Source organism: Pseudomyrmex gracilis, unplaced genomic scaffold (assembly GCF_002006095.1).
Source record: "Pseudomyrmex gracilis isolate BER0280 unplaced genomic scaffold, ASM200609v1 scaffold_212, whole genome shotgun sequence".
Lineage (NCBI taxonomy): Eukaryota > Metazoa > Arthropoda > Insecta > Hymenoptera > Formicidae > Pseudomyrmex > Pseudomyrmex gracilis.
In genome coordinates this window covers 239,565-255,387 of record NW_018020796.1, presented here as the reverse complement: position 1 = coordinate 255,387, position 15,823 = coordinate 239,565, and the positions used below count along the sequence as shown (strand labels likewise).

At 44.4% G+C, this 15,823-nt stretch overlaps 1 protein-coding gene across 3 annotated transcripts in view; it reads right to left on the bottom strand.

Annotated features, from left to right (window-relative positions):
* Nucleotides 1-15,823, bottom strand: part of LOC109858548 (transcriptional regulator ERG homolog) — a 50,919-nt gene that overhangs the window by 4,997 nt on the left and 30,099 nt on the right. For all 3 annotated transcript variants that reach the window (XM_020435926.1, XM_020435924.1, XM_020435923.1), the window contains 3 exons: nucleotides 14,351-14,410; nucleotides 4,365-4,424; nucleotides 810-1,047 (listed from right to left, as the gene is read on the bottom strand). In XM_020435926.1, the coding sequence (XP_020291515.1) occupies nucleotides 810-1,047; nucleotides 4,365-4,424; nucleotides 14,351-14,410 (358 nt within the window). The remainder of the gene's footprint in view (nucleotides 1-809; nucleotides 1,048-4,364; nucleotides 4,425-14,350; nucleotides 14,411-15,823) is intronic.

Genomic DNA, 15,823 nt, shown 5'->3' with positions numbered 1-15,823 from the left:
GCTTATTCGCGGATCTTTGTTAATTAAAATCTCAGTAACTATTGCGAATCTAGCAAAATGGTATAAGACTTTTCGATTCAGTTTTACTCCTTCTACCTGCCTACGAGAGATTGTACGGCCATTCTGGGACACCCTGTATATAGATCGGATCTCGAATCGGAAACCGGAAGAGAAACGGGGCGCGATCGGAGAAGAATTACTTTCTCCTGACGCGGAACGATTTGGCGCACTCTGCTGTGTAACAAACGCAATAATATAAAACACGTTAATCCCGTGATTAAAAATAGAAGAAGCGAAAGCAGCGCGCGTCTCTTCGACGACTTCTAGATTGGAAATAAGTCCGCCGGTCTCCTCTGTCCCCGTGAGTTCTTAGAGGGCGAAGCGGAGGAACGTCAAAAAAGAGCAATCGCGTAATATAATCAGTGGATCTGATGGAAAAATAATAGCCGCGTCTACCGTCGGTCTGACTGTCGGTGATTGAAATTTCTCCCCCGGTCGCGCCGCCCCCCCCCTCCCCCTTCCCCTTGCGCGTGTTGTATCCCCGACGATACAACCAGAGAGACATACACGCGCAAAAACGTTTCGATCGTTCGGTGGCGCGCCGAACGAATTTACTTTCTCCCCGAAACTTCGTCAAAACATAAATGATGGACCGTTAATGGATTTTCCATTCGCGAAAAACGCCAGCCGCGTTGCGAAAAAGTGTCGCGCGCGCCGCGCATATATATATATATATGTATATATATATATGTATGAATGTAATTGACGCGGTCACATTCTGATGCCTGAAAAGAAAAAAAGAAACTCACCTCAAAGCCCTCGACAACTTGTCGTAATTCATGTTAGGCTTGGACTTCCTCTCGCCCCATCGTCTCGCCACCTCGTCGGGGTCGGTCAACTTGAATTCGCCGTTGGTGCCCTCCCACGTGATGCACGCGGCGTTACTGGAGTCCGACAGAAGTTCGAGCAGAAACTGCCAGAGTTGAATCTGACCGGAACCGGAGCTCGCGAGCCGACTGCTCGTCGCCCCGAACATTTGATAGGGATCTGCGGTTCAACAACAAATTCGGCACTTCGCCGCCAGCCTTTCTAACATTCGCTCGTCATTTAACTAACACACTCTCTCGTGTGGAGAATATTTTATCCGGTACACATTGTACTTGTTACTAATAAAAAAAAAAAAAAAAAAAAAAAAAAAAAAAAAAAAAACGCAGCGAAATGCGAACCGAGAACAAACTTCGTTTTTTTTTTTTTTTTTTTTCACACTGCGCGAGTAAATGCAAACAATGAAATTTTTCGCAGTTTCGCGTTGGATATACCTATCCATTACACGGTTGTTGTTCAAGGGCCCCCGTATCGCCCTTTAAAAGCTTTACAATGCGTCATCACCGACGCTCGCCGCCGCTCAGACGTGGAGGGCCCTACAACCGTACAAAAGGACATAATCGCAACCCCACAATAGAATAGAATTCATTTGGATCATAATAATTTCAATTTGAGAAACTGCCGACGGAGTGGCTCAAAGGGTGACACGAGTATCTTTCTAAAGCCTCCGGGAGGAGGAGGTTCGGTTCGCGCGGCTCCGAGATATCTATCGATTTTATATTTTGTCGCGTCGAATCGTGTTCGGAATTCGCTATTACTTAAATGAAATAACGCGAGCCCCCGAATGTAATCACAGTTTTTTTTTTGTTTTTTTTTTTTACGTTATATTTTTATCTTATTTTGTCGCAAAATGGCGGATATAATTGAAAAGAAAAAAAAATCTGATGAATCTGTACGTAAAAATTACAAACACAAACACAAAACGCAAAAACTTGATTGGACAATTCGAATTTGACAATTCTAATTAGTATGCGCGTAACTTTTTTCACCAACAACAAACGATTCGACGAACTTTTTAACGAGGACGCGCAAAAAATGTTGTGTTCCGATTCAACTGACTTTCACGGTCGCGGTGAAAGAACCGAGGAAGAGAATCTCGGACACGCGGGGTTCCCGTCTCCGCGGAAGACGGAACCCCATAAAAAAATACAAGCCGAGCGATTATGAGACCGTTGGAGGGAGTTGGGGATAGACAGAGACGCGCGGATGATGGGGGAGACGGATACGGAATTGCCGGACCTCAAAGGTCGTTTCGCCCGATGAATCCCGCTGAATGCGTGGCGGAGTGATCGCCTTTCGATCGAACGGTAATTCACTTACAAGTTAATAATGGGAAGGGGGCGCGGTACGCCCATTTATCTGCCGAGGAACGAGGGAAGACTGACGTGGGAGGGGGGGAAGGGGGAGAAATACTGAGAGATATGCGACTACGCCCTAAGAATTCGTGTGGTCGCTCTTTTCTCGAGCATCTCGCAATTCGAGAGACTGTAACCTGAATGATGCGCGAGGAAGGTAACAGTGACCTTGTTCCGCTAGATCTCTTGTCGACTTATCTCTTTTCCTCCCTCACCCCGTTCCGAGATTCGCGCCGATTTGGACGATGTAAGGTAAATGTCCCAGTACTTAAACGTTTAAGAAAGCTGTTTAACATATACAAATCATACTCGTATAATTTAACTTTTGTTGGTGAGTATTAGTATTTATTTAAAAAACCAGACCATATTTTCACTAAATAAAGCTTTAAAGAACTGGTTTATAAAGAAAAACAAAGTAAATTAATCGAATTCTAACATACCTGCTATGGCCCAGTGCTTAAACAGGTTTTCTAACTTGTCCTAATACTTAAACTATCTTGTCCCAGTACTTAAACGCTATTATTAACACGACAATATAAAACAGGGAAAAAATTATTTGTGCATTTTATTTCATGAAAAGTTATAGATTTATTACAAATCACTAAAACCTTTAGGATTTTACAAAACTAGAGATTTTACGAAACTAGATTTTACTTAGAGTTTCATGACCTTTTGATAAGGTTATGAAAACAAGTCATCTACTTTATCATATAATATTTAAATATTTTAGTTAAAATATTATTATTTTAGCACGTTTAGATAAAATGAAACCATGAAAACACAAAACTACTTACTGATTTGTTGCAAATTATGTTTTGTCGCACAAATATCACTCATACGTGTATGCAAGACTAACTACGCTATGATGAATCAAGTGTTTAACAACTCCGCCGGATTCTCGTATCAGTACATAAACACAATAATTTAATTATTATAACTAAAAATTAAAGATAGAACAAAGTTTTTTTATCAATCTATAGTCTATACTGAGTTTGAAAAATCTTTGCTGAACACAAAGTTTATTTTGTGTATTTAATTATAATCTTAAGAAGAATATACTTTGTCTTATGCAAACCGCTAATGTAAGAGGTGAAAATGCAATAAATTTGCTACTACTCTCAAAAACTATTTTTTTCTTTATCACATCTACTGTTTAGAAAACTTTTATTACAATGTTTTAATAATAATACAATTTAAAAATATTAATAAAACTTTTGATTATTGTAAATATCAGTAAAATAGTTTAATATAAATGAAAATTCGAGGGAGTGTTTAAGTACTGGGACACGTTTAATCACTGGGACATTTACCTTATATCGTTCGATTTTTTTGCAGCACGCGAATCGATTTCTCCCGAGAGGAGAAACATTTTAAATATCATTAGAAATTATTTGAGAAACATTTTCTTTCTATAAAACAAGAAATTTATAATGGCCATTTGAAGCAAAAACACTGGTAATAATGTGTGTATGATAGAAACGTTACTTTATTCAAGCAGGTAACATAATAGAACGTTTTCGGCCTTAGATTAGTTTTCGGCTGTCGGTTCTCAGTTACTTTGATAGTTGCAATTTGTAATCATGTGACTCGTTTAAAGTTTCCAATTCAAGAACATCATACATTTATGTGCGTAATCATATGATAAATACCTTTACTTCGTTTGTAAGTTGTTAATTTATAATTCATGCGAATCTAACATCAATTTGTTTTTTGTAGATATATATTGATAAAGGCCTAATCTAAGGCCGAAAACGTTCTATTATGTTACCTGCTTGAATAAAGTAACGTTTCTATCATACACACATTATCACCAGTGTTTTTGCTTCAAATGGCCATTATACATTTCTTGTTTTATAAAATTTTTTGAAGCTTGTTACACTCCTCTTTTATTTTCTTTCTACACGCTCGTTCTTTCTCAACCGCTGGAGTAAAAAAACACACAACGCAGAAAAGGGAAATCCGATCTTCTTCTTTCCCCCAATTCGCGCAATCGATTCTTTGTCGCTTACATCGATCTTCGTTAGCTATAGTCTGTCGAAAGTGACATTTTCAAGAATTTGCTTTGAAACGAGAAAAGATAGCGCGTGAACACACACGTCTCAAAAATATCTACCTACTACATACCAGGCTGCCTGAGATGGCTATGCGTGTCCAATGCTGTCTTCGACAAGCTGCTTCCATAGCCTGAAACAAAGAACGTTTCACACGTTAGTTTTTTTTTTTCATCACACAAGAAAATTCACAGAAAGAAATTCACATTCAAACAAATTTAATGCGACAACGAGAAATTAAAGGAGCGTACAGAGTACAGAGTCACGCACACACACTCGGATGCGGGTCGGAGCTTGTTCAATTTCTAAAGACCACGAAAATTTAATTAATATGTTGATGTGTCTGTAATCTAACTTTTGAGTTTATTGTTAAGATAATAATGCGATATATAACTCGCGGAAGTTCTTCGGAGCAAGAAGTTCAAACTACTACCTCGTAGCTTCGGTACCATTCGGTGAATTTCGGTAGGAGCCACGGCTCCAACGTACACGCTCCAGTAAGCTTCTGGACAAAGTTACAGCAAGCGTCTCGGGCAAGAATCGAGCAGTTAGAGAACGGGAATGAAGGGAACGCACTGAAATCGTGAGACCAAGTCACGGAGAACCACGTCGCTTTGGATGTATCTTATCGCGAACCGGAGAGAGAGAAAGAGAGAGAGAGAAAATAAGAGCCACACAATAGTATAATCTCTTAGGAAACCCGAATATAATCTCGTAGGAAACATAATTTGAACTTATCACGAAAAATGGAAGTCGATCCTTTCAATCGCGCTAATCGCGAGAGAACCCTCCGTCGCGTCCGTTGATATTTGACGGTGTAACATATCGGAAAGGAAATATCGGATGATTTTCCAAACTCGTCACTCGTATCCTTTCTCTTCGGGAGACGAAGGGAGAAAGAGAGGATAGGTTTCTGGAGAAAATTCCGATCTGATTTTTCGGGATTTCGCGGGGGAAACAGGAGGTTCGCAGAAGTTCGGTCCGAAGATGAAAAAGCGCCAAACTCGGTCGAGCGTCGAGAATCCGTTAAAGAGGATTTTCGTGTAGGCAAACACGGGGGGCTCTGAGTGCGCACACGTTTTCTTCTCCTCCCCCCGTTCGTCGATGCGATGTGTGTTACACACACGTAGTTCCTCCTCTCTTATATTCTCCTCGTCTTATCGCGAGAACGAAGAGGAAATTCGTTTGCTTCACAACGCGCTTCCCGAACCGACGGTCACGTCGTCCACGCGTGGACGTGCGCAATCTGTTTAAGAGGCACAATGCCCCTTAATTTCGACTCGTTATACGCTTGCGGGCGATAGCCCGGTAAAGGTCAAGTCTCGAGATCTTCGTTATCCCGAAAACTACCGGAATCACAATCGTCTCCAAATTGCCCCGAGGCCCGGTCGTGCCCGGTCGACACGCATCGACGCGAGTTTCGCTGATATTTCTGCGGAACAGATTTTTATATTACATAACGATAAATTGATATTGAGATGTGACCTCCTAGTCACACACAACGCACAAACATGATAACAAGACATTTTAAAACTTTGACCAAAGTGTGACAGTGTGACAGTTATATATTAAAACTTTATTTGTAACATCTCTTAACTGCTATTATTGTGTACAGACGGCGTCATTAATTCGAAGAATAGGCGCGGGAATCGGGGGGCAAGCGGGGCGGTTGCTCGTAGCGCCAACGGGCGCCGTACTAACTAACTAGTAGTAATCGGGTGTTCACAACTGGACACCCGATTTTGGGACTAATGGATATTTGGATCAACTGGACTTTTTATGTGATCCCCGCGCCTATTCTTCGAATTAATGACGCCGTCTGTACAACTGAAGAAGACTGAAGAAGTCGAAACGTTTTGTTTTTTAATCATATATATAAATATGAAGTATTAATGCAATACATCCTGCAAGGGTTCCCAATAGCCGATTATATCACGTATTTTTTATATTATACTTTAAGAAAAAAAACATACATGTTACACTTTCACAAAAAATCAATCAGATATTTGATAAAATATTGGCGTTTGCGAGGGGAGCCAATCAAAGATTTTACAACATCATCGAATACTACGTCAAATGTGTTAAAAAAAAATGGTCGATTATTCGCTCTACATAAAATCTTTGTTTTCGTCATCGATATGTTGATGACAGAGTAGTTAGCGAGGATCGAACGAGCTCCCCTGTGGCGCGTTATATAATTTCGACGTTTCTGCAGATAGAAACGCCGTCGCGTCGGAATGTAAGCGCGCCCCATGGGGCAGATGCCACCTTTAAATAGCAGTTGGTGTCCGCTGTGTTAAACAATCTGATTTCGCCTCTGATTGGGAAGCGGATTCGGCCTTGGACGAGGGTTCCGGCCGGGGGACGACCGAGTGTCTCCACGGGTCGACGTAGGGTCCGCCGCAATCAGTGTAGCCGCGGGGCTTCGAACCGTCGAGGCTCGTTTCCATCCGACACCGCGATCGACAGATCCCATCGGCCGAGATCTTGCATTTACAGCGCGCTGTGTCGCTCTGTCTAAAATAGTTCCATCACTTTTTTTTCGATATACTTTTATCGCAAACTATGCAAATCCGAATCTGTCGTTTTCGAGCCACCCCCCCCCCCCGAACAAGCGATCATTTTCAAAGTTACTCCAAGTATGTTCGACCGAGTCGAAAGTTTGCTCGGATTTTCAGTAAAGTTTTCATCTCAAGTTTTCGAGAGGATTTTAAGGACTGTTATACCGGGTGTAATTTTGTGCAGAAAGTGAACTCAGAGCTCACTAAGAGTTTCTCTTTTATATATTCGAAACATCAGAGAGATCGGAAAGTTTCTCCAGAGATGAAAATTTTTCGACTTTCTGGAAAAATTCTTAAAAACAAAATTCAAATTTCTTCTCTTAATATTTTTTTTTGTTAATGTCAAAAAAAAAACTGTGTTTGAAACATAAAAACAAAATTAAAGTAAGAAGTTTTAAGTCTCGCTGGAAAAAGAGAAAAGGAAACGCGTTCGAGTACTAAGAGGACTTGGATCGTTCAACGATGAAACAATTTTCAAGAAACGGGAGGAGATAAAAAGATATGCCAAGAGAGAGAGAGAGAGAGAGAGACTCCTCTCGATTGTTTTGAGCAGATCGATTTTGCGCGCGCAAAATTCGTCTCTCTCTCTCGCGCGCGTCACCTCGAATCGACGAAACGTGCGCCCATTGTCGCGAGTATATCTGCGCATTCACGAGCAATTACACGGGGGCGGGGTAATCTCGTTAGGCCGGCATGCAGCCTTCTCGAGGGAGGATCAAAGAACCCGTCGTCATTCCGTGCTGCTGCACTCTCTTCTGGATATATAGACCTCGGACGCGGGGCACAATGCGAGCGTCGCGACGCTCGAAAAGACGAGGGGGGAAAAACCTCGGCGCATCCTCCTACCCTCGCCGCGACTCGGAGAGAAACTTTGGGCTCGTTCCAGCAAACACGGGACAAAGTCCTCCCGTTTGTTTCCCGGTCGTTCATATCGCGAGATACCGTTCCGCCACGCTAATTTTGAGATGTTGCTGACCGAGGATCGTGCGAATCCGCGAATCTCCGAAAAATTGCTCGGACGTTTTCTGGAAAACTGTTATTTTTCGAGCGCGTGATATATAAGTCCGAGCAATTTTTCGAAATCGTTTCGAGACTTTCTTGTTGACGGTCTTTTTTTAAACGCGAATGGAGATATGAATTTCGTTCCTCGATGATTGTTTTTTCGATGTTTGCGATCTTCGTCTTCGACGAAGTTGGGAGGGGGGGGGGGTAGACCGTCGATATTCGTGACCGAAGTCGAATTACAGTAAAAAAAACGGTAGACCACCTTTGATTCGTCGATCGTATCCGTCAAGTGATTCATCACCGAACTGTAACCTAGATCTACAATCTCTTTTTCCCTTTCTCTCAAGCGATATAGTCTTAAGTGATAACTGACTCATACACCCGGCTGTTTCGGACGGCGGGCTTATTTCGTGCATAAATCACGCTGCCGTGCGAGAAACGCACGGTGCGTAATAACGAGCAAGCGAGCGTAGCGAGCGAAACGAGCGTAGCTGGGGCCCCGCGGGGGAACTGTGTTACACACACCTAGGTAAGGATCAAAAGCGGGTGTTATTTTTCGCGTTTTTTTTTTTTTCCGCCGACATTTCGGCAACGTCCCGGACGCGCGTGAAAAATACATTTCTCGCGTTCCGCGCGCGCAAGAGATAGCCGAGACGGTTTTCACGCGAACGCGAAAGTTGAGGAGGATCGCGATCGCGTGCAAATGATACGATTAACGCGATGTTTAAAAATTCTTTTTTAAATAAATCGAACACGTCGGGAGAGAAATTTTCTGAAATGAACTTTTGCATCGATTAACTGTCCGATAAACTCTGCATCCCCCGCGGAAGTCGCAGTTGTGTTAAATGAGGCTTATGCTCAAGAAGTTGGACGTGCGGCGATTTCGTGCCCCCGTGATAGAGGCAACATGTTTTTTTGTTCATCGCGATAAGGGGCAGGCGTAGCAAAAGTTATTTGTAAGAGCCGAGCTGCGTAGCGCGAGAGAAAATTAATCGTTTCCTAATTATCGCATAGCGTGAATATATAAGCGTCGGCAAGAAAAAGATTCTTGTCTTCGACTTGAGTTACGTCGCACGATATGGGGGAGGGGGGGGGGAAGTAGAGGGAGTTTAGAGCGTAATCATTTTTTACATATTCACCACGCAATCTCTCTCGAACAGAATTTCTTTCAAACGTCGCGTTGCTTGGAAGAGAAAAAAAGCGCGTGCTTTTGTTTACGAAACATTTAAAGGCGAAATTCTATTCTAGATTTTAGATCGTATAGTCCGCTTTGCGAAAAGAAGATAATTAAATGATGATTTGAAATTATTTTAAATTATTTTAATTATTTGAAAAATTATATAATTGCTCTCATTGACTGCGTGGGTGTTCTTGTGTTTGTCAAATTTATATTTTAACAAATTTCCCATTTTTCTCTTCCCGTTTCTCTCGGTTGAACCAACTTCAAACCTGAGACACGATGCTTTTTATTCACGGACGAATGTTTCGAGTCACAGACGACGAAGACTTCTCGACGACGACATCGGCCACTTTTTTCCGCGTGTGGGCGAGACGATAGACGCGCGTTCGTTCGACTGCGCACGGTTAAAGTGGAAACGCAATCCCTGCACCCCAACAAGGAATCAGAGATGAATGCGAGCCGATATGGGGGGGAAAAGTCCCGAACGCGCGGGCAGTCATGCGTGAACGTGTCACGCATAGGCACGTGCCCGTGTATGTACTACCGAAAGACATAATGCGAACTGCGCGACAACGACTCCGACGACGTGTTCCCCTCCGCAACCCCTCCGAGCAATATGCTGCGGACGTTTCTTCCGCGCGATTCCAATTTATCCGGTCTTGTTCATCGTCCGGGAAGAATAACAGTCCGGTCGAAATAGCCGTCACAGTTTTTTTTTTTTTTTTTTTTTTTTTTCACAATGCGCAAAGATTACGCGCTAGATTCACATTCAAAACGATTCAGAAGAGCCTCAATATCACAATCTAAAAAAAAAAAAAAAAATCTAAAAATCCGTCGAAAGCAGAAAAACCGCGTGAATGTTCAACAAATTTCTTCTGCGGCGAACACCGACAAGCATTCTTTTTTTTCTAACGTTTTCTCCCGCGAGAAACAGACCAGAGAGAAAAAGAGAGAGAGAGAGAGAGAGAGAGAGAAGGAGAGGGTGAAATCCTGCCTTACCCTTCCTCATTTTTATATTGTCGTAAATCCGACGGCGCGAATGCGCTGGTCACGCGCCGTTTCCCAGTGACTTGTTGCCCACGATCCATGTCCCCCCAGCGAGCTACGACCCCCCGCAGGATCAACGGGCGAGCAAAACCCGTGCCAGAGCGGAGAGATCCGGTCGCCCGCTATTCCCAACCGGGGGATTCATCCGGTCGTCTCCTCTTCGGGACACGTTAGAATACATGGCTCGAACTTTTCGAAAATTCTCACGAATTCAGAAGACCCCGAAGAAGGTCCCTCCACGAATTCTCAGCGCGCTAAATTTATTCCCTCTCCCCTTCCTCTCTTTTTTTCAATAATCATTAAATCACACGTCGATCAGAGCGTTTGAGAGACGAGAGGTTGGATAATTTTCGACGTCTTCGTCGTTTTTGGATTTTGCATCATCGGGAGCGTTCTTAATCTAACCATCCAACGTCAATCACTTCTCGTACACATTTTACAAGGGAAGTAAAGTCAGAATGAAACGGAGGGGGAGAACGACGCGATAGTTATACCTACGGTGTCGAGGATAGTCACGCCATATATGTACGCGATCAGGCGCGAATTGCCGAGGCACGCGCCGCTTCAGAGTACATAATTATCATAGGGAGTTTAGGGTTACCCTCTCGGACACACGTACACGCACGTACACACAAGAGAAAGAGAGAGAGAGAGAGAGAGAGGTCGAAGGGTCGGTCGACTCGGGTCAGGAAGTCACGCGAGGCACTGGGAAACGGAAGGGCAACAGCAGCAGCAAAGACGGCGACGGGAGGAGGATGGGTGGAGAAAAGAGAGAGTGCTTTTATTGTTCTACGAGTTCGTCTTAAAGTCGCTTTTCCTGGCCAGTGGGCAGACCCGTTAAAACCTCCCCTGCGCTCGGTGGTCAATAACGCGACGTGACGTCTCTCGGACGGAGCGCGTCGCCGCGACGCACGATCTCCGATTCCTCCCGAATCGACCCGCTCTCGAGCGGGTTATTTTTATACAGAAAGAGAGAGAAAGAGAGATGCTCTCTCGCGCATGGAGTAGATCACTCGGGGAGTTCAGTTAAATATTGCAAATATATTGCAAATATTCGCTCGATTCTCGAGCGATTATCCGATTCTCCATGCGCGAGAGCCTCCGTGTTACTCTTCCACCTTTCTGTAAAACTACTTGTAACAACATTTACTGACATCATGTGACGTCATCTTTGACCTTCGAGACACACGCGATTTCTTACCGTCTTCGCTCGATCTAACTCTTTTCTCTATCGTGTCTATTTTGTATTTTATTTCACGACACACAAGCGAACACGTCGAACGAATTGCCGTCGAATTTAAAAGCTGAAAATCTTTGAGTTCGGAAAAAAATCGGAATTTTTTCAGCACATTGAAGATAATTAACGTTATCGAGTGATTTACACGAGAAAACTTTTTCGACCGTCGCACTTTTTCCAAATGGATCGCGTGGAACAGCCGGAACGCTTCGGTGCGCTTTTCGGTAACAGGAAGGTTATACGGGCATGACCTGCTTCGGAACATGAAACAACTCTGGGCCAGTGAACACGCGAGCAACATTAATGGGCGCGCTCGAATTATCCCTGTTCCGCAGATATATATATGTATCTCTCTCTCTCTCTCCCTCTCTCTCATTTGTTAATTCCCGAGTGTCGGCCTCGTCATTGTCCATGCATGACGTTGTACGGGCAACATCGCGAATATATCATACAAGTAGGCGAGGAAATAATTTGCATCGGGACGCTGCAGAGCTTATTCGCGCGAGTTATTCGGACGCTGGAGTTTAGAATTCGGGGGTGGGCCGCGCGAGAAACGAACAAACTCTGTCGCGCGCGCGCGCGTGAAGAGACTAGGTTGTAATTTCAATTTCACGCGGTTTGAAAGACCGCACAAGTGCCCTCGGGGTCAACACGCGTCACGTCACGTAATTTCATGAACCTCGACGACGGTGACGACGATGTCGTTTATTCTCTCTCTCTCTCTCTCTCTCTCTCTCTCTGTCTCTCCTCCCTTTCGCATCGCCGCGCAAAGCGTAAACCGAGAGTCAAAGGCGAGAGAGACACCCGGCGCTCCTGTCAAGATCAGAGAACGACCGCCATTCGAAAATACCCCGAAGCTCATCGCCGCGCTAAAGCGATTTGCGCGTGCGTTGTCGCGAGAAATACCTGAAAATTGAACCAGACCAGTAGAAATAGGGTGAAACGAGTGATGAAAAGAAAAAATCCCGAGAGAGAAAGCTTCTCTCCTTTCCAGAAACCTTTCTTTTAAACTACTATCCGGTTTCCGGGATTGTATTCTGTTAACGTATATATATAACTCGAAGAACTTCATTATTCTCGAGATCTTCGTGCGCGAGTAGTCTATTTAAACTCGAAGAGGGACACATATGTGCGGAGACGTGTGTGTGTGTGGCGCAAATTTTCTCTTGATTTGATACACTGTAATTGAAATCGAGGGAAACGAGATTGAGGGATTATTGATGAGAATTCGCGTATTCAACTTAACTTTAGAGAGCAAGTTAACGTGCGAAGTTATCACACGTAAACCCGGAGACTTGCTATTCTGTACACGATTTGCCGTTACATACGTCGCACGTTGAGTTAAATTACGTTCAAAGCACACGGTGGTGCTAAGATGTGACACGGCAGGCTGCGCGGCGGATCCTGAATACGGATCTAAATACGGACAAGGTGGACATTCTCTCTTGCTCGCTCTCGCTTTCTCTCTCTCTCTCTCTCTCTCTCTCTTTGTGACAGGCGCCAACGGGTTCACACTTGGCGGTTCAAAGGCGAGAGAAACTCGCGTTCTCTCCCGCGGAGATTCTCTCATACGACGCGTCGCATTACGGTTGTTGTAACCTGGTTGGCGCGACCAGCAGAGGCCGTTTATAACAAAGATGCCCGCGGGCCAGACCTCTGTGATCTCTGCGAGATGATTGTGCTGGAGCATCGTCGGTGTTGGCGTTCGCATACACACATACACACACACAGACACACACATACATACAGCAGGGTGGAGCCTCCGCCGTTACCACCGTGCGGCCAGGCGTCTCTACACAGCCCCCGGGGGGTTTGTTCTCTCTCCGTCTATCTCCTCGCCACCCTCACCCTCTCTCGCTTGCTCGCTGTCGACGACAAAGGGGCCGCGGTTCAACGCGCCACAAAGCACCGGGACGCCACCTACACCCACACCGACGCCCACACACTTGCGCTCTCTCTCTCTCTCTCTCTCTCTCTCTCTCTCTCCGCATTCTCGACGAGCTTGCACGCACAAAGCTTGCTCGAACAAGCAACCGGGGCGTCGCGACGCGTGAACTTGCTCCCAGCGGCGCTTCAACCCACCCTTTAGTGGTGTATGTAGCGTCTAGCGAACCGAGAACGAGGAGAAAGAAAATCCTCCTTTCCTCCCTCCTTCTCCGTTTTTCCTCTGCCCCCCTCTTCAGCTCTTGGTCGGAAGGAGTTCCTCTTCTGGAGGAACGGAAGGCGCACAAAGGACTCGCTGAAGCGACTTCGCGGAATTTTAGAAATATATTTTGGATTAGTAACTATAGCGCTCGACGTTAATTCGACGACGAAGAAAGAAGATCAAGATCTTTTCTCTCTCTCTCCCTTCCTCTCTCTCTCTCTCTCTCCCTCTCTCTCCCTCTCTCTCTCTCGTTCTCTCTACAAATCGTAAACATTGTTACATAAGATCTCACCTTGAGCTAAAAACTTCGGATATTGTGTAAATTATAATTTATCAACAATTATGACTTAAGGCTCGTTGAAATTAATAACAAGATATATATATATAAGGCCTTGAGATGCAAATCCAGCATCCCGTATGATTTTAAGAATTGAGTTTTCAACTCAAAAAACACTCACTTGTAAAAATTTACAAGTTGAATTTGTTACATGTGTATGTATATATATACACGTACAGTTTCTACTCTAAACATCCTGCGAATGGCTCGTAAGGCCTTATATATATCTTGTTATAATTTATCAGTTTTATACTTTTGGTTTTCACGAGAGAGACGAGATAATGAAAATTTTCGTATTGTAGCAAAACACGACCGAGACTCTCTATTCTCGATGACACACTCTGCTGTGTCTATATTCGATACACGTAAGATTTCGTTTTAGCAACACAATGTGATTTGGAAATCCGAGTCGCTATCCGAGAAACGAACTTACATCTAAATGCTTCGAAAAAAACGACGATCTTCTTCAGACTCAACTGCAGTAAACGCGATACGATTTGCCGAGTCGGAAACTAAGAGATTGCAAAAATTTGTGACAACACTCACCCTGACCAGGTGCTGGCGACGTGGCGTGGCTCCAGCCTCCCTTGTAAGAGCTGCCGGCATCTGAAAAAAATAAAAGAGAGAAAAACGATTTAAAAAAAATTGTTTTGCGACACACGAGGTGACGTGTGTGTTCCGATTCGTCCGTAACGAGCGTTGGAAATCTACGGCCTATCGATCCGGGGGCGCGAAATGCACTTCGTGATCCGGCCGGACCGATTGCGATTACGCTTTTTGAGGTCACGTCAGTAGAACGGCGTAGTATATCGTTCGCAATTATCGGTTAATCGGTTCGAGGAATCGCGCGGAGAAACCGTAAAGCATATATCTGATCGAAAGAAACGTCTACGAGAAGAGGCGACCAACTCCGTAGATGTGTGCTATCGCCCGGCGGAAAGGAATAACGCGGTTCTTCTGCTCCGCGAAATCTTTATGACACATTTTTACGACGTCGATTGTTTCCCTCCTCCCGCGAGTAATACGATGTAAAACGTGTACACACGTTACGTTTTTTTGAATTTCTAATATACTCTGTGTTATATATTCTACGCGCTTTATAACGCGCAAGTCCCGTTTCTTCGCCCTCGAAATTGTGACATCGCTTGTGACGAGCACGTCGCTATTGTGCGTTAAATTTGTATATATATGATCAAAACCGTAAAAATAAAACCGCACGTACAAGTTGCTCGAAAATCGACAAATCTCGAGCTATGTTTGTTTCAGACGTCTCTTGGCGAAGTTAAAAAAAAAATACACAGGTGTGATATTTCACGCGGAAATTAAATCTTTTGCTTGTTTACATCCAAACCAGACAAAACATTTTTCTTCGTAGAATTTCGAGGACAAATTTAATGATACGTGATTTTGACAAAAATCTTCGACGAAATTCGAATTGTTCGATCGTCGATCGATGCGGCTTGTCGAGCAATATTCGGGAGGGAGGCAACAGAGACATCAGCCTCGGCAAACACAGGAATTATTTGTAACACGTGCGCGGGGACCTTCGCACAGTAGCGAAGACGACGTTATATCCGCCGCGAGGGCCGCGCGCGCGAAAGGAACGCGCCGCTCATTCTCTGTCTCTGCCTCTCTCTCTCTCTCTCTCTCTCTCTCTCGAAAACTCTCGGCGCCAACCGAGCGAACGCGCGTACATATACGCACCATCGCCGTACGTCGTCGTCTCGTCTCGGTGGCGTGTTTGCGAACAGATATATTTTCATTTGGCAGTTATTGGCACTAGGGTCGGCCCTTGTGTGTACATACGGTAGTAGGTACGTCACGCCGCGCGCGGCAGAAACTTCGACTTTCCGGACAAACAGAACAGAACCTACCATACGCCGCCGCACACACCACCGACGGCTCGATCCTTCGTCTTTACTGCCCCCTTCATTTGATCTGGAGACCCCCGGAGTCCATTAATGGAGCCTCGGATTTCACGTTTCTCAAGTGCCGAAGGGACGAACTCGCGCGGTTAAT